This window comes from Drosophila virilis, chromosome 2 (assembly GCF_030788295.1).
Source record: "Drosophila virilis strain 15010-1051.87 chromosome 2, Dvir_AGI_RSII-ME, whole genome shotgun sequence".
Lineage (NCBI taxonomy): Eukaryota > Metazoa > Arthropoda > Insecta > Diptera > Drosophilidae > Drosophila > Drosophila virilis.
Genome location: NC_091544.1, coordinates 22,317,316 through 22,337,072, shown reverse-complemented (window position 1 = coordinate 22,337,072; position 19,757 = coordinate 22,317,316). Strand labels below are relative to the sequence as shown.

Here is a 19,757-nt window from a genome sequence, read left to right as displayed (position 1 = left end):
TACTGATGGACGGACAGTCTAAACGAACAATTGAATGAATGAATGAATGACGCACACAGGCACACAAATGCCAACATTCGTACGTGCACATACATACAGTATAGTATTTACGTATGAGTGAAACTCGCCAATCTATCAAAAACTGTGCCTCACTTTTCCTTTCAGCTTGACCTTTGCCAGCTGTCAAAATGGCCGTTGCAAGTGTCAAACGCTGCCGTTATTGTTGCTGTAGTTGGAGTTGCTTTTGACAGGCACCGGTCGTCAGTCGGCAGTCGGCAAAAGTGCGAAAAATGATGTGCTCGCAGCAGAGGCAGCAGAGGCAGCGGGGCAGCAACAACAACAACACCAATGACAACAAAACGCGGCTTTGAACTACTAAATCATTTTTGACAGTTAGCGGCGCTGCGACTGCGACGCCGGGGAAAGCCCCAAGCAGCGCAGTCGACGTCAATGTGTGTGTGTGTGAGCATACTTTAACCATGACCTTGAACGCTATTACACGTACACACACACACACACACAGATACACATTGCTTTTGTTTATGCAATAAATTAAAAGCAATAATTTTTCATCTTGAGGCAGCCAACAGCAGCAACAGTTGAAAGTTCGCCCGCTGCGGCACAGCGCATTAATTTTGTGTAAAGTTTATACACCAATACCCCACACACACACACACACACACACACACACACGAATACACTTGTAGAGAGGGTGAGAGAGGGGAGCAGCCGCAGCAGCAAAAGTGATAAAGCACCGCCGCGACATTGGCAGCAACGTCGACGCCTGGGCAGACATTGTTTTTAACTCGCTGCGACTGCGTCGCCGTCTCTCGCTGTCGTTCTCTTTCTCTCTCACTCACTCTCTCATTCAATACGCGCAAAAACAATAATTCAACTTGTGGCCGTCAGTATATATGTGCGTGTGTATGACTGTCTATGTGTGTCTGCTCCACATACGGGTAGAGGCCAGGCACAGGTTCAATGCACGCTTTGCGCCTGCGCAGGGCAAACAAATTGCAAGCGACACACACAAGCACATCCAAACAAATGCTTTTCTCCCTCTCTCTGTCACTCTCACACTCTCTTTGTCTTGCACTGTGCCATTAATTCTAGCGCTCGCCGGCTTGTTTGACAGTTCTGACAGACGATTATTTAAAGTTGTGCTTAAATGCGCTCACTCTCTCTCTCTCTCGCTCTCACTTTATGTGAATGCCGCTTTCGTTCTGTGTGTCTGTGTTTGTGTCTGGCCCTGGCCGTGGCCATTGCATTTGTTCATATTGTTGCTGTTAATATTGTTGTTGTTCTTATTGCTGTTCTTGTTGTTGTCATTGCTCTTGTTGTTGTTGTTGTTGTTGTTGTGGGCGCACATAAGTCACACACAAGCGTGTTCCAGTTCGGTCCTTGTGCCGCTCTACGTAGCTTATAATACAAATTACACTTTTTGGCATATTTCATTTTCATTTTGGCATTTTTTTTGGGTTTTGTTTTTCGCTCCGTCTGGCAGGGCCTAAAAACTTGTGTCTGGCAATGTTTACTGGGTTACTAGGTCCTGGTCCACAGAAACCCAAATTAATAGCGTCTAACGGCAACGGGGCGTATGGTGTATGTTGTAAGGTGTTTGATGTTTGGTCTTTAGCGTTTGGGCGATGTCGTCTGGTCATTGCCTTTGCGTTTGAGGCAGCTACTGGCAGACAAATTTTACAACTATTGCTAATTTTAACGTCCTTATTGATTTTACACGCCATTCCTCAAGTTAACGCTGCGTGGCGTCATAAAAAGAGATGCCATACCCAAAGGAGAACACAACGGACAGCTGCATTGTGTTATTCTCTGTCTTTTGGTTTTTATGACGCTCGACGCTTAGCAGAGGCAACAAGCAGACTATAAATCAAATTTCCATCAAAAATCACGTGCCAGGCAAACGCTTAGTGGGTTAATTGTTGTTGCCGCTGTGGCTGCTGCTTATTAATGAAAGCGAAAAGCACTGCTTATATAATCACGGCAAGGGTCTGGATCGTAGCCAGCTATCGGCTGGCAACAATCAAACTGTAAACTGCCACTGCGCACAGCGCGGACGCCGATTTTCACATCAAAATTGGCACAAGTTCATCATCATCATTATTGTGAGGAGCAGCAGCGGAGTGGAGTGGCAGCAGCGCTGATAGTCACTACTGCTTGGGGGTTGTGGGTAGGCGTGGCATGCACGTTGAAAGCTCAGAGACCGCCAGTGTGTTCAATTTATGAGCCGCAGACAGTCTGCCCTTTTTATAATCGATTGTAGTTTTTAATTAAAATTTAACTTTATAATGATTTTTTATCAGCTGCTCCTACTGCTCCTACTGCTGCGACTTGTGCTGCAGCCGCCAGATCTGTTTAAGTCTAAATTAAAAAGAAATTTCTCATTTTAAGCGAAACGGCCAACAGGAAGCGGCCTCGGCGCGCAAACTGGGCGTGAGCCAGCTTGAACGTGATCGGGCAGCAGGAGCGAGCGTTTAAGCGAGCCGGCAAATAAGGATTAGTGAGAGACAGCCCGACAGACTGACCAACAGACAGCCCGACAAAGAGACAGACAGACATCAAAGTTTGATCGCTGGCCAACTTGCTAAGTTGATTAATGTGTGAACCAGCTGGGGCCACGTGTGCGGAAGCTGAGAAGCTGACAAGCTGAGAGCGGCTCCATAAAAATGAAAATGCACGCGATACTAAATAATGCTATGTGTTAAATGACTTAATGTGAAATGTGACTTACCATCGTATGTTAGTTCTGAAGGATTGAGTGATGATAAGAACTTACCATCTGCAAATAGAAACAAGAACCATAATAAATTAATGCCACTTTCAATTTAATGCACATTTTGTATTAATTAACATTTTAAAAAAATGGGAGATATGAGAAAAGTCCACATAATGCAGCTAAAATAAATAAATAATTTTCAAAATTTGCCAGCCTCTATTGTTTTTCTGTTTTTTTTTTTTTATTTTGTCTATGGTGTGTGCACAACTTTCACAGTGTCTACACACGCATATGTATATTTTTTGTTTTTATAACGCATTATTGTTATTAATTCGATTATTGTGCAGCATTTAATTTAATACGCTCCATGCCGCATTATGCACAATAATTATTTTAAATTCACTTTGACAAGCAGTTTTATTGACCGCTGCCTCCCACCGCACCTGCTGGCCCCGCGCTATTGCCATTTTGCAATGTTAATTTTAATTTAATATTTTAACAATGTCTCGTGTTTTAATTTGGCTTGCGGCTTAACGTGTTTGTTGTGGCGTTGTTGTCGTTGTTATCATGCAACAAAAATGCAAATTAACGCACAGATTTACATTTTTTTTAATTTATTTTTTTATTGTTGTTATTTGTTTGTTTGTCTATTTGAAAATATTTATAGCTGTCATGGGTAATTTTTTCTTTTGCTTTTTTAGCTTTTTGTTAGTTTGCAGAATGTTTGTTTTGCACGCATTTCATTTCAATAAATTATTTAATTTTTATTTAAGTCTTTTTGTGCTTTTTATGCACATTTTTGCATTTTATGGCATATAAAATGGCATTTTAAGCCAATCATATGGTGCTCGTAAACCATTTGCTGTGCCAAAACAATTTTCTGAATATTAACTAGATGGTGGAATCCCTCGCTCCAAAACGCTTCTATTTAAATTTCAGTGTGTACGTTTAATAATATTCCATATATTCTATGAATCATAATAATAATAATAACAATATAATATTCAAAATCAGCTTCATATGATGTATATGGGTATATGGAATGTATATATGTGTATCTATGTTTCTATATACTATATACCACTGCCTGGGACAATTCAGAGGGTATTTGGGTGTAGTTCATTTAAGCACGAGTTGTCCTTGTTTCGTCTACTATGCTGCTTCTTGCTGTTTTTTGGTTTTAGTTGTAAATAAATCAATGATAATTAACCTTCTGTAGCGCGTAGAAATAATTTTACTGTCAATGTTGTCAGCACTGACAGTCGAACATCTTAAATCATTTTGTTCCTGTTGTTCAGCGTGCTGTAAAAGAGACTCGGGACTCGGAGCTGACACTGACACCGACGACTGGCAAAAAGCAAATCGAAATGAAATTAAAAAGCGCAACAGCGACAGACACTAAACACGGTTAAATGAACAACGCGCCCCGAAAATGCCAAATGCGCAAAATAAAATGCCAATTCGCACTCGCAATCGGGCCAGAAGAAGACCGACTGCGACTGCACTGGACTGGGAACGGGAAATGTGCTCGGCACTGAGCTACGGGTGTTGGATTGGAGGTCTCGCGACAAAACACCTTTTCAAAATGCGCACAGCAAACGGGCTGCGGACAGCGGACAACGGACAACGGACAACGCACAACAGACTGTGGACAGAGAGCAGCAATGGGGCCTCGATTTCTGATGCGTAGACGTCAAAAACGCTGTGGTGGCAATTAAATGCCTTCGACGCGATGCGACGCTCGTTGCCAACGCCTCAGCCTCTGCTTCAGTGTATGCCTCAGCCTCTTGGCTGCCTGTTGGCCAACTCAGTGGCGGTCACAAATAACGCCCAAATATGGCGCAATTTCATTCGCAACGCAGCGCATCGAATCGATTGCCGATGCCACCGATGCCGATTCATTTCAATTCGTTGCGTTTCGATTTATTTATCACCTGTCGTTGGAAATTGAAATTGCATTTCGCTCGACGTAGCGACTTCTTTTCGAGCTGCGTCTCCGTTTTGACTTCTTCTTGAGTCGTTTCGTGTTTCATTGTGCTCTGTTTTTTGTTTTTTTTTTTTCCTTGCCTTTGAGGCCATCGGCCCTGGTAATCATTGTCAACAATTAATGAAAGCCATTGTGGGCGTGGCTGCCTTTTAATGAACAGCGCAGCACAGCACAGCACAGCGGCTGACACATTCCACTCCACTCTTTACGCTCCCTCACTAAATCTCTACCTCTCTCCCTTGATAACTGCCCATACAAGCCAGGGCTTTTCTATTAGAACGGACAGTGCAGAAAAAAAGAAAAGAAAAAAAAAATCTCATCAACATAATGTAAGACTCTGCCCGGGGTGATAATGAGCTATAATGGAGTTGGCCAAGACCTGTGCAGACCTGAGCCGCGAATCTCGTGAACGCAGTTGCCTCTTAAGAGGCTCTTAATGCCGCTTGGCTTGATTTTCATTTTAGCCCTTTACTTTTCTTCCTCTTCTTTATATATATTTTTTTTTTGCATATTTAAAAGCCTGAATTCATTCGTTGATCGACTAATCAGCAGGCAGGAGGAAAGAAAGTCTAGAGATGAGACCCAGACTCAAGTTGAACGGCTTATCAATGCACTTTGCCGTGCTACACGTAAACTTACTTTACATGCGTTAACTTTCGATAAGCGCCAAGTAGAGAGAAGAAGAGCGACAGAGATCAAGAGAGAGCAAAAACAATGGCAATGCCTGGGCCGATGCCGAAAGTCAGCCTGATAGCGCATAGAATTGATTTAAATCGTTGTACTTTGCATATTTTGTGCATTTTGTTGAGAAGGATGTGCGCCGTGTGCTGTGGACTGGCGTGATAGGCGGCCTACAAGTTGCAGCTGAAGTCGCAGTCATTAGACCGGCAATTGACCAGGCCCCAAAAGACTAAAGCAACCAAGTTTCGTGCTAGCGCGCGCTTTTACGCTTTGCTGGAGTCGAGCAAGCACGAGGCGAGGACTGGGACTAAAGCTTGGATATGGACTTGAGCTCGCTGTGGGTTTGGTTACTTGCTTGGTTGGCTTTGCTGTGGCACGCGGACTTTTGTAGCAGACAAAATTGTCGACAAATAGTTTACACGGGCATGAAATTGTGCTGGCCAGACATAGGGCCCAAGAATGTTGTTGATGTTGATGTTGTTGCGGTTACAGGAATGCACATAGCTCAAAGTAGTTGCTAACAAAACATTTGGATTAAATGATTGAGTGCAGCATGCAACAACAGGCAATCGTATTGGAAATGCAATAAAAATTTAGCAAGAGCAAGTCAGCACCTGAGAAGCTCATAGAGCGGCGCACGAATGCTGTGTTAGCTTGAGAAGCGCAGAGAAAGGCTGGCTAACTGGGTGGCATTTTGATTTTCCTTGGCATTGTTTTGTGACATTAAACAGGAATGTTAATTAATTTGTGTGTGTGTGTGTGTGATAGAAAAAACACTGAGAGCTGAGAGCTGAAAACGCGTCCGGGTGCAGTCATTAATTCATATCAAAAGGGTAATTGAAAACCGCATAAATTAAGCAAAATGCACTTTTTATGCTCGCTACTCCCGTTGTTGCAAATTCATGTGTTATCCCATTGGGAATGCGCGGCTTTGACATTTGGCTGCATTATAGTTTAATCTTATTAAAATATTTATATTTATTTAAAATATGCATGCAATTTGTTAATTTAACTGCCGCTGCGTTTGCTGTTTCGCATTTATTTATGCCACGAGCTTTTTTTAATTGTCATCTTTGTCGTTTTTTTTTTTCTTTTTTTTTTGTTTTGCTTTTGTTTTTGTGGCAGCCACTGCGCTTAATTGCATTTCGCATATGAATTAATGAATTTTTTATCAGCGTATACACATGCACCGCCTCCATCGACTCAAATATGCAATACATACCCCTGCGCAAACATCATTTATTTCATTTTGTTTTATTTTATATTATTTTTTCATGCCAACTGATAATAGAATAAAACCAAAAACAAAACAAAAAAAATACAAAATAATATATATATATAAAAAAAACATGCGCCAACCGCAGCGATTTTTGTTTTCATTGAATTTATTTATTTTTTATACTGCCTACATTTAATTTCATTTGTGGTTGCCTTTGGGAAAGGGATAGCTATATGCATAATAGTGCAAAAAAGACCGCAATAGAGCTTAACGGAAACTGAACAGGCAAATCGCATAAAGAGTTATGTAATTGATGGCATATGCTAATTCAAGAGGCCAGCTACATTCTAAAACCTGTTCCAGAACATTGTTAAGCACATTGATAAATGTGTGTATTTCTCCGAATTCCCATTTTCTTATCAGATAGCTTGATCTGCTTTCAAGAGCAAAAACGCACACAATTTATCTATTTCCAGAGGAATTTTCCTCGAAAAGGGTTAATTTCGTAGCGCATGTGACACAAATTTCCTAGTTTCATTAAAACGCAATTAATATGGCCTTTCAGCACATTTATGCTGTGGGCAACAGTATATCCAGTATCTTGGCTCTTTACAAAAATTAGGGTGCGTCATAATTAATAATACCCTGTGCTCGACAATTACGCACATGGGCCAGAGCATTTCATTAACTTTACATTAAATGTGTTTGTGCGGCGTTCGACACTAAAAAGGCAACGCAATGCAAGTGCACAGAGCCAAAACACTCAAGCACACGTGTAAGCAACAACGACAACCAAACAACAACAAAGGTAAGTCGACTATACACACATGCATGCAAGTTCGAAGGTATGTGCCTGTACATATAACTCAATCCATTAACGTTTTGATAAAGGATCTTTATGACGACACTCCAAGCGACGGCAGCAATCATCATCAGTATCAGCAACAACAACAGAAATTGCTTTGGTACGTGTCAGTTGGTAAGAAAACACACACACACACTGACACACAGAGACACACACAGCACACACATCGAGTGAAAAGTAATTGCGTTTAAATGCGTTTACATTAAGCCAAAATGCAGGCCGAGCCAAGTCGGACAGTTTGGACAGTCGCTTGGCCTAATTGCAGTACGGGATATCCATTTCGATGTGTTTGTGTGTGCGTGCGTGTATCTATCAAGGACAATTATTATTACACTTGTAATGTGACCATTAATGGCATTATTAATGCAAACGTTCACATTCACAGCTCCCAAGAAACATTCACTGGGCTATAGACAATTTCCGGGCCAGTGGCTGGCGTTAAGCCGTTGCATTGATCAATCTATATCGTTGTGTATATCCATCTCTATCTATTCAGCTATCTACTGACGGCGACTTTACGACATGCAAAGCCAAAGCTAAACACTTTATCTTCTCTCTCTACCGCACTGCCCGCCGTTCGGGGGGATGTTCAGTTGGTTTCGGTTTACGACTTTTTAATAGTTCTCACATATTTTTTTTTTATAGATTTTTCTACGCCCGCTTTCTTGTGGTCTTCCCATACAGCTCCACTCTCGACGCAGCGCTTCGAGGAAATTATTTGTTGTTGTTGTTATTTTGGCCAGCACATAAAATTGATTTCCTTTTGCCAGCCGAGATCCCGGGCGTTTGGGCGTTCGAGCGTTTACTCTTTCGCCTGTCATAAAATTTATGTTTATGTCGTAAAATTTAGTTCGATTTTTGTGGTTGTTTCTGCTGCATGCCTTTTGATTTCATTGCTTGTCATTGCAGCGCACTAAAACCAATCGCTCTCTCTCTCACTTTCATGCTCGCGCTGTCTCTCTTCCTCAACGCGTCGACCGCACCAGGTGTTATAAAGGGTTTGTATTTCGCACAGACAACGCTGCGTATTCGCAACCTCACCAATACACAAAGAAAATACAAGAGTCTCCAGAAAAAAAAAAAATGTCGCTTGCTGATATAAACAAACGACAGACATTTGTTTTTATTACACACCTTTTTGGGGCTTTCTTTTGGCGGGGGCATGTCAAGAGGGGCGGGCGGTAGTAGATTCTAGTTATTTTAATGCACATTTTGTAGGCAATTCCAAATTAGGCAATGTTTGGCAATACTTGGCCCCGGATCTCGTCTTCCGGATCCCTTTTATATGGGCCAAGTACTTAATGTTTGTTGCTGCTGTGCACAACATCAAGGTGAGCTGGGCGGAGGCAGATTGGAGTTGGCGGGTCTTTCGGGTGGTTGGTTTTTCCCTGACTGTGTGCCTGGCTGCCGTTCAGCCTGCCCGCCTTTCAGCCAGCTTGATGCTGTCGTACTTATAAAAAAGTAATTTTCTCATTTCTGGTTCTCTACGAGGCTTTTTGTATATTAGAAGGAATGGCTTTATTTATTTCTTATATGTAAGTGGCGGCAAAAGTTTTTCCCTGCCATTTTCTGCGTTTGGTTATTTTCCTTTTCATTTTTTTTTTTTTGCTCGGGCGCCGTTAAATTGGCAAGTTTGTTGTGCTAAGTTTGGGTCTCGCTGCTGGAGCACATAAATTAGAGGCACAAATTAGAAATTATGTGCGCATTTAAATGTGAAGAGGAGCTCCAGCCTTAGTCGGTTAGTCAGTTCAGTTCCATATGTTGGCTCGGGCCCTGTCCTCTACTAATGAAATGGCTGCGTGCCTGCGCCTGTGCCTGTGCCTGTGCCAGTGCGTGGCCCTCGGCCTCGGCCTTTTACTCAAACTCAATGAATATTTGAAGAGGCAGCAAACAGCAGCCAGCAGCCAGCAACCAAAAAGAAAAAACCAAACAAAATGAAACTTTTGCCACGGCGCCATTTGGCGCTACAAAAGATATTTTTCCATTGAAAGCATTGCGGGCAAAAGTTGTTTAAATTTAGCAACCGACACATGTGTGTACAGTGGGTGGGGATAGCAATATGGAGATGGGGGCCAGCAGACGGGGCAACAATTTAACAACATAAAGAACCAGTGCCACCATTCGCGTTCTTTTGGTTTGTCGTCATTTTTCGGACATGGGACATGGGACAATTGGCGCTGATATTGTGGAGGCGCTACAACAGCAGCAAAATGACACAAAGACAGGTTCAACGATCTTCTACGTTAAAGGGAAGGGTGCGAGGAGGAGACAATTTATTGTTCTCATTGTTCTCTCTCTCTCTCTCTCTCTCTCTCTCTTTGTGCTATGGTTAGCCTATGCCAATTATTTTAGATGACACCTTATGCAGGACAACATGAAATATGAAACGCGTTTACCTAATTGACGATCCTCGCACTCCCACTCTAGCAAAGAGCTGCATACATATATGTTTTCTGCTCGTTAGTCCTTACACGCCCGGGTTCGACAACTTCATTTCCTTTTCTGGTACTTCATTGCTCATTATGCTCTTCAGCGCTTCCTACCCCGAACAACAACTGTGCCACGTTTCACTAATGTCGTTTATCATTAGGCTAGTCTACTACTTACTTACCTCAGACTACCCGAAAATATTTACCACAATGTTCTCTACACGTTTTCTTCCTGTTGACGCAAGATAATTTGGCTAGCTTGTCTGCTTGTCTGTGCCGTCGTTTTGCTCCGCGCTCCCATTACAAAATGTCAAAAATTTTCCAAACACGACACGCCCCTGAAACGAGCCGAGCAAAACGCCCACGACACGCTCCCGCTGCCGCTTAATAGAGAATTGGAATGCTCGTAGGTGGCATAACAACATGGTAATGTTAATGGTAGAGCTGGTCAGGTAGTTATGTAGGTGGATCGGTGGTTAGGCGGTGGGCGGTTGGGCGGTCCGGCCGGTAGGTCTGGCAGGTGGCTACGCCCAGCAAAAGCGCATAATTTGTCATTGAATGTTTGGTTTTGGGCTGGCTCTTGCCCCCCTTGTTGGCCAGAACCCAAGCTAATGTCTTAGGTGTTGCCTGTTTGCATAAAAAACTGTATTGCCACCCTCGTAACGGAACCGGAGTTGCTCTTGCGTTTCACCTAATGGGCGTATGGGTGTATGAGTGCAAGTGTGTGTGTATCCACTCGAGATGTTTTTGTCCAGCCTATAGAATTTTTGCTTAATTTGCGGCTTACATTTAAAAAGCATTTAGTGAGCACAGTGGTACAGTGGCTGCCATAAAAACGTGTCCACTTGCTATCTCGGGTCGCAAAGTTCGCTACCATTTAATGCACACACATATTGCCATATAATTATAATTGCTGATAAATGTTTCATACTAATAAACACTTAAAGCGAACGAACCTCCCGTCCGACATGGAGCTAACGATGACGATGACGATGTCGACGACGACGACGACGACGTCGTCGGCGTGTGACGCTAATGACACTTGGCGTCGACGCTGACGTCGACATCAACGCTGGCAGCGGACAAAAATGGAATGATTTGTGTGAGAGATTGCATGCCTTGCAGTGATTTGTGATTTGTGTGTTGAGAAATGCAATTTTAAACGGGGGGGCATCAGCAGCCAGCAACTGGCGACTTGATAAGCCTCTGTCATCAGCAGGCTGCACTTTTTGATAGCTCTATTAAAGGCTGTCGTTGCTGTTGTTATTGTTGTTCATGTTGGGGCTCTTCATATATACAAAATGGCGATATATTATTGAAGTTGCAAATTTGTAGCGGGTAAAATAAATGTGAAAATAATGAATAATAAAAGTCAAGAAGAACATGATTTTTTATGACTGACGCGACTGTTGAATGAGTGCAGCGAGTGCGAAAAATACAAAAACAAAAAAAAAGTGCAAAAGGCCTTGCCTGTCAAGTCGACACACATATACACACACACACACACACACACACGCACACTCACAGTAATTTGTGTATTGGAAAGTTGTTATCAGCATACGGTTACTGTCTGAAAGTCGCCTGGCCAACTGATACACTTCAGCTGTGACTAATTTATGAGGCGGCCAGTGTAGCACAGATCATAACTATATTACGGCGATAAATTTCCAGCTAGACTCATGGGACCAGCCCATGTAAAACGAGTCGTAGCTGATGTTTTTTTCTTCTTCTTTCGGCTGGTGGAAACACAAAAGATATCAAAAACGAAAACACAATTTTGTATATGAAAATTTCATGCCTCAAAACGTAGCTAAAGGAAGTTTGCATTTTGTCTGCACGCGGCCGCAACCCTGCCAGGCGGCAACAAAGCGCCCAGGCTGTTGTTGGTGTTGCTTGTTTGTCAACTATGCTGCGACCTCTGCCAGTGACAGGGTCCAAGTCGAAAGCGGAGTTTGCCGCCCTGCTGTCGCTGGTGTTGATGATTTTGTTGATGTGCTCGTTGAGTTTGATGTGGCAGGCGCACAAACCCCGAAGCCCGCACTTCGTTCAGCGCACCCTAAGCCCCCACCAAAACAAAAAACCGGGCCCAATCCCAGGTCTGGGAAATTCGATGCGCATTCTATTCATTGGCGTGTCGGTCCTAGAAATATGATAATGTGCCAGCAGCGAGAGGAGCAGCAAGCGGCAGCAACCAAATATGCAACAGTCAGTTCGTAAATTTTCATTGTAAAATAAGAAGTGAGTGTGCGAGTGTCGCTCTGTGTGTGTGTGTGTGTGCGTGTGCGTGTGTGTGTGTGTGTGCGTGTGCGCAATGTTAGGGGATGAAGATGTATTGCCTTTTGTGCAATTTGACGTAATGTTACATAAGCTCTCTGCCTGGCCGTATTCGGGTGGGGTGGGATGCTCATTATGAAAGGCGCAGGCAACATCGAATTTCTGTTTCAATTTTTATGATTGTGAACTTGGCCGGGTACGTAGTACTACGTGCGGCAGCTGGTGCCCCTTTTGGGATTGGTTTTTATTCTTTTTGGTCGGTCTCGAATTGGGATCGGAACTGGTTTCGGGGTGCGCAGATACGTAACAACAGATATGGGTAATTTTTGGCAGCCGTGCGAGCGCTTCTATTCAAAAGTTGTTTAATGCGTAAAATTTTAATTTTTTTATCGTCGTCTGCGTTGTTATTGTTGTTATGCCACGTTGGTGGCGGAAATCGTGTCAGCGTTTGACAAAAGAGTTAAAAAGTTGTGGGAAAGGCAGATGCTTGCATCAGAGCGATTGACTGATGCTGAGGTGTGAATGGATATTTGAGTTTGGGGAGTGACAATGGGATTCCAAAACGCAGCTTGATGGGAGATTATGAATATATCTAAAACAGTATATTTAACTATACTTCCTGAGAAAAGAATATGAAAAACAAAATAGCTTAAGTTGCCTTGCCTTGCTGTCTTACACTTATGTGCCTCCCCGGTAAAAGCTTGACACAACTTCGAATGTCTTGTTAACTATCGAAGCCTCCGCCAGTGCTAATTCACAGCATGAACCTTTTAAATTACCAGATAGATTTGCCTTGCTGTCAAACCAAGAAAATGTAATTCTATTAAAAGTAAACCAGCGAAAATACAAGAAAAAATGCCTTCACGCTACAAAGCAAACTGAAACAGACATAGTAAAGGAGACAGAGAAAGAAAAATCTCTCAGGCTCTTTGGCCATGTGAATGAGAAACTGTCGGCCAGCCAAATGAAAATTGTCTAATTGTGCGTGGTAAGATAACAAACAGCCAACGGCAAGAGGGCCAGAGCTTCCTGTTATTGTTATTGCTATTGTTCCTACTCAGCTTGATGTTGTTGTCGTTGTTGTTGCAGTCGTAACACATTTCGTCAATGTAAATAAGCAAAAATTGGGCGACAGCAGCAACAAAGATAATCGCCTTAGTAGCAAAAGCGAAAAGTGCACTCCAGGTCATGGATGTGAATGTGGCATTAAAGCCGCAATGACAACAACAAGCTGCCACACACATGCTTACACAAACACACATACACACGTACAGATACACGGGATATTCATCAGCCAGCCAACCCTCGTCGTAACTTTAAAACTGTAACAATTGGCGATTGTGTGGGTCTTGCGGCTTGACAAACGCTAAGCACGCAGCGCCGAGCGCTGGGCACGGAGCGGAAAGGATAACACGCACTTCTGAGGCTGCCCCACGCCATGAAAGTTAATTTACGTCACGCAGCATTTTCAATCAATGTCAGACGGGGGTTAGCTGCCACCGAAGGGTTGAGGTCTGAGTGCTGAGTGCTGACTGCTGACTGCTGAGGGCTGAGATGTGAGGGTTGGACGCCCGCTGTTCTTGTTTATTTTCATTTTCGCAGCTAAGGCAATCAAATTGATCTCGTTTTGATTTGCATTTAAGCGACACTTGACAAGCGACATAGCCGACTTTTAAATGTAAATAAACACACACGGACTTTAACATATTTTCATAGCTGACATTGCTGACATTTATCGCCTGGTTTGGCTCTTTAATTGCGCATTAACTGTTGCGCCAAAAATGGAAAATGAAAAGAAAAATACAGACGTTGAAACCCGTCATCATCGTCATCAACATTTTGGGCAGGTCACAACCCAGAGATATACAAATATTTTTTAATTGAATGCAACGCTGGTACGCGCGACGTTGATGAGGGTGCCCTATAATTATAGACCCAAAGACTAACTCTCCAAACTGAATCGAGACTGACACGAAACTGTCTGCAGGCCCGACTCGCCTCAACTCCACTCGACTCAGCGACTGACTTGTGGCTTTCCACCAACTAATTGCTGGGATTATTTATTTATGGAAATCTATCTAGGCAGAAGTCGCCGCGTTTACGCCCCTAACAATTTCGATTATGATGAGGCCAGTAATTAAGCCAAGCAAGATGGATCTTAACGGACCCAGACCTTGGCAGCAAAACCATAAGCGTCAAATCAATACAGTTCAAAATATGTAGGCCTTGAGCAATCGAGTGACACTCTCAAATCTCATCAAAAAGCGATTAAACGTAATACTTTTTCGATGAAAAACTTTACTATAGCGATTAGTATATTGAGTAAAGTAGTATCTTATTTTCCATAAATCTGATCTATGCCAAGCGAGACAATTATGGCCTCTACTTTATCTCTAATCATTCATTAAAATAATCTTTGTTTATTTTTATTGATTTAGCTTTATAAAAATGTATTTGCTTTAAGTCGGTACCGCCATATGCCTCTCTCTCGCGCTCTCCCTTTGGAAAATTGCCTGACCTCATAAATTGGAACGATTTAAACATTTCGAGTGCTGCTCATCACACACACACACACACAGCACAACACAAACTTGAGAGGCAAGGCAGTCAGAGGACACATCCTTGTGCCGCTTTTACTTGTGCTACGTTTTCTTTATGCTTTCTGCGAAAAATTCCTGTCAAAATTGATAAAAATCACATTTTCCATTTGAATAACATTTTACGAATTCGTGCATAAAATTACGGCAACCCTCAGCGGCCGTTGCTACCCCAACCAGAGCCCCTGTCCATGTCTCTGCCCGTGTCCCTGGCTGTGTCCTTGTCGCCGCTTCTGCTCCTGCTCCTTGCTTTGTGTGTGTGCAATGGAATTTGTGCTGCAGCAGCAGTGAATTTCTTTGGTAACCACATTCCTGGACTTCTGCCTCCTCCTTGTCTGTCTGCATGTCTACTTAAAATGTAGAAAATATCTATTTGCTACGCCCGAAATACGCGCCGCAAATTTGCCCAGCTAAGGGAAATGATGTGAATTCACCGAGCGATGCGAAATTTTCTTATCGCCATGGCGAAAATGAAACGAACATTAAAATTTGTTCGTTGCCCGCAAAAAGTTATTCAAGTGTAGATAATTTTCATTCGCGCAGATCCACGTACACACACACACACATAAAACGGAAAGTGCAGCTTCAAATACTTCTACTGTGTTTAAAAATTTAATTTGTCTACAAAGTAACTCGACGTGTAGATAAATCAATCAAGATGGCGCGTCGTGCCAACCGAAAAAAAACTACAACACTCATAAAAAGCGCCACAAAAGTTGACTAGAATATTTTTGTTGTGTTGCAAATAGTGTATTGCTTTTGTAGTCGGCTCACTTTAAACTTTTTGGGTTGATTTTTGTTGTTTTCAGTCCGTCAGTCAGTCAGTCAGCCCATCGGTCTGTCCAGCGGATTGGCTTTGGCGTGTGTGTAAAGCAATATCTATAGCAAAAGCAACCCACCAACCCGTCCAGCTGGCAGCCTCCTCCTTCCGCCAGTAAAAATCATGGCAAGGCTTGAGAGCGCGTCATTTGGTCTATGGCCGAAAAGTTGCGCCTTCCTCAAAAACTGAAACTGCATTATCACCATGGGCCACTCGAGGCTCCAAGCGGCGGACGACGAGTGGCCCGAGAGTGTCTCTTTCGAGTGGTGTTTGCGCCGAGCGCTTTTGTTTTCTTGCCGGCAACAGAAAAACACATAAAAATATTTTGCCTATCACCATAAATAATTCAACGTGGAGCCCAAGTGACGATGCCGAGCATCGAGCACCGACCAGAGCTCCGAGCATAAAAATCTTCAAAAAGAAGCGCCAAGTGCGAAGTTATTATTTTTGTTGTTACTCCTCTTGTGGTTGTTGTTGTTGTTGTTGCTGCTGCACGCACTCAAAATATTGAAAAATCTTTCGGCTGCCACAACTTTTGAAGTTGGCGTTGTGGAGTGAAGAATGAAGAGTGTGTGCAATCGCCAACTCTGCAACATGCAAAAGACAGGCAGTCTACGAGTCGAGGCTTTGGGTTGTCCCTAAGTATCTCTAAGTCGCACTTGCCCCATGTGTGTGCGAGTGTGTGAGCGTGTATGTGCTTAAGCTCTAAGCCGTGTTACTGTTTGTTGAAGTAGTTGTCTGCTCATAACTTTGCCCAGCTACAAGCAGCCGCAGCAGCACTTCAAACTGAAGCAAACAACATAATCAAAGAGCTGACAAAGCGTCAAATCAGCAAAGGTGTAAAGAGCATACACTCCTCGGCTAAAGCTCAACAGTACCGCATGGTGAATTATTCATTTGATTTTCTTTCTTCAGGTTGATAACAATTTTTTCAAATAGATATATTATTGCATGTGAACTACTTACCAGGGTCTGATGTATCTAAGACAGGTGGCTGCTGTGATAATGGACCGGGTGTACTACCAGCGCCCGGCGAACGCGCATCATCGTTCATTGCGCCCCCATAGGACAACGATGAGCTGGGCGGCCGCTGCAAATGCATAAAAAATAGATAGTTAACGCATTAATACTTTTACTTTACAGAGCGATAATAGATATATGAGTGAGTGCATACATATTTATATTTATACATAGATCAAATTGACGAGCAAGCGTTGGGTGTTTGTTAGAATTAGTTACAAATTGCTTATAAATGTCGCTTTAAATTGACACGCCAACCATAAAATGAGCCACATAAAACTGGACATACAATCAATATAAACCCGGGGACGACCAAGACATCACCAAGTCTGTTGTTGTTGCTGTCGATGTCGATGTCGATGTTGCTGTCCAAGTCGATGACTCTGTCCGGGCTGTCTTAGTGTGCTCGTCTGAGTCTTCGTCTGAGTCTTAGTCTGCACGACTGTCAAGTTGTCAAAACTGCCATGGCCCGGCCATATTATGGCCAAACAAATGCCCCAACAACGATCGTGGCCTAGGCCTAGACAACAACAATAGCAACAACATCATGTGCAAATATATATATATATATATATATATATATATAGCATATATATATATATATATATAAGTTATCAAATTAATATGCAGCAGAGCCAGCTCTGCTTTGGCTATGCCTGCGACTCCGGGCGTCTTCTAACTAGGAGTAGAAAGAACCACAACAGCCTCGTCATCTTTAGCGGTGCGACGTCGACGACGATGGCGGCATATTAAGCGCTCCGCTCGGCCTGCAGATACCAAAAATGTCAATGTCCAGGCTCGCCAGGGCACTCATAGCCATAGCCATATTTTTAGCCAGCCGTCCTCACGTACCCACTGCCCCCCCGAAACCTACGAACGATGCTCGAAATCGATCGGTAACAGCAATTTAAATTCTGCTAATAACGACAAAATTTGTTGTCGCTCGCAGACGTCAACAAAAATAATACGCCGCGGCATTAATTTCATGCACGTGTACACAGATGTTGAGGTATATACAAATATATGTACACGTATATAAATATATTATTTATTTGCCTTTGTTGTTTTTGCTGCTTTTGCTACCTTGCCTTCCTCCCTGCAGCGCAAAGGCGAATTGTTCACAATTTTTAAGCATTAAGTTATTATTTTCCCAAGCTCGTAAAAATTCTTGACTTTCGAATACAATAAATTTCGAGTGTGCGTACAACCATTTTTGATTCATTTGGCATGCAGAGCGCATCGCATGTGTTTTCGCTAAATATTTGTTAAATCGCATATTAATAGCGCCCCGCTATAGACAATCCAAATGACCAAGTGGGTGTGTGTATGAGTGTGTGGGTGTGTGAATGGGTGTGTATTTCTACACTTAATTGACTACCTCAGCACGTTGCCAGCCAACAGGCATTTGAACCAAAGCTGTAATCATATTGCAGTTTTTATTATTGCTGGAAGAGGAAGCCTTAGCAGAAACAGTGGAAAATGTTCCCGGAACTGGAAAAAGATCTCTCATATTAGCTGGATAAATAGATTACAGGTCGAATCCAATGAAATGTTGTGTAACAGGAATTTCTTTTTGACAACAATATCAAAGCACTTTGAAAATCTTAATGGAATATAAAATAACGTTATTTACAGTGCTCTCAATATTGAATGTTGTTTCATATTTATCACTTAAAGTAGTGGAAAATGTGTGAGAGAATAATTTTGGCTAGTTGCCAATGTTTCTGAGTCGTCTTTTAATTCGTTATTCGAAAATTGCTACTTTGGCAATCAAAGTATTAATAATTAGCTACGTTGTCTGCATTTTTAAAATCAAATAGAAGTAACGTCTTTCTCTCTCGTTTGACATACAAGTAGTTTGTCTCTCTGTCTTTGTCCCGTGTCTGTATGAACTACGAGGTGTCTGTTGATAGTCGCATAAACAATTTCCAGCCTTAACGGACATGACTGGCGGTGCCTCGATGCCTCTCGCCCAAAGCGGAATCGGAGCTATTGTGATTCTCACTTATTTTTATATGAGCGTCAGTCTCTTTTGCAACTTTATGGGCTATAAAAAAACGGGACAACCGCAGCCTAATTTGTGGCTCATTAAAGCGAGCGAAACTATTTAATAAGCTGCATTAAAAGCTGAAAGCAAAAAAAAAAAAAAAAAACAAAATAATAACAAAAAAAAAAGAGAAGAGAACCAAAGTAAAACAAAGGGTTGCATTTTCCCAACGAAAACGAAACGAAAGTTTCCTTTTATGAGTGGCATGTTGGGCGAAATTCGATAGGTCTGTCGGCAGTGGACGTTTTCAGAGTTCGAGTCGGTCAGCTTTACGAATCTTTCACACTTGCCGCACACTTTGACTTGAAGGTTCTGTGCGCTGCGGGGCGGTCTCCAACCTATTGAAATTGTATCGAGTTACCTGAACACGGCGAGTGTTGCAGATAGCCGGCGCAAGACGCTGCGGCATGCGGCATGCGGCATGCGTCGTGCTAAGTGCCAGTCGCGCTCCTTGAAAGGATGGCACAGGACAGAAGTGGATGCGGCACTGGATCAGGGCTTATCGATGCGTGCATTAATTACATTTTCAATTAGCAAGCGGCCAGGAAATTAAGCTATCGAGTTGCCATTGGCACGAATCGGATCGCTTGTTGTTGTTGTTGCTTTTGCTGCTGCTGTTGCTTATCACATTGCATGTCCTGCGACAATTATAATCAAATATTGGTTTTTATTTAAATGATGAGGGCCAAGCTGCCGCTTTTACTATTAATGAAATTGAACTAAGGCAATGGCTTGCCACACTTTCCTCCTGCCAGCTCATGCCGCTCGACAACATGCCTTCATGCCGCTTCACATCACGTAATGTTGCCCCAAACTTTTTCACTTTGCGTCCCTTTGGGTGCATTAAAATGATCAAGAAACAATTTTCGTTTACCTTTTTGGCTCTGAGGGGATTGGGGAGTTTATTCTACCATCTACTTGGGGGCCTGGGGACCTGACAGCCGCCCGCTGCCCGCTGCCCTCCACCAGCCACCTGCCACCCGCCGCGCACTGCCTGCCAGCCAAATTATTTATTTATCAGCTAAACGCAGCGTCAATAAGCAAAATGGCGTTGCCAGCTCTTTAAATTTTTGATGATGCCAGA

General features: G+C 42.8%; 1 protein-coding gene across 3 annotated transcripts in view; it reads right to left on the bottom strand.

Annotated features, from left to right (window-relative positions):
• hth (Meis homeobox homothorax) overlaps positions 1 to 19,757 on the bottom strand; it is a 121,429-nt gene that overhangs the window by 39,907 nt on the left and 61,765 nt on the right. For 2 of the 3 annotated variants that reach the window (XM_015171770.3, XM_015171771.3), the window contains exons 7-8: positions 16,573 to 16,696; positions 2,750 to 2,797 (exon numbers count right to left, since the gene is read on the bottom strand). In XM_015171770.3, the coding sequence (XP_015027256.1) occupies positions 2,750 to 2,797; positions 16,573 to 16,696 (172 nt within the window). The remainder of the gene's footprint in view (positions 1 to 2,749; positions 2,798 to 16,572; positions 16,697 to 19,757) is intronic. The other variant, XM_032433037.2, reaches the window with a different exon arrangement.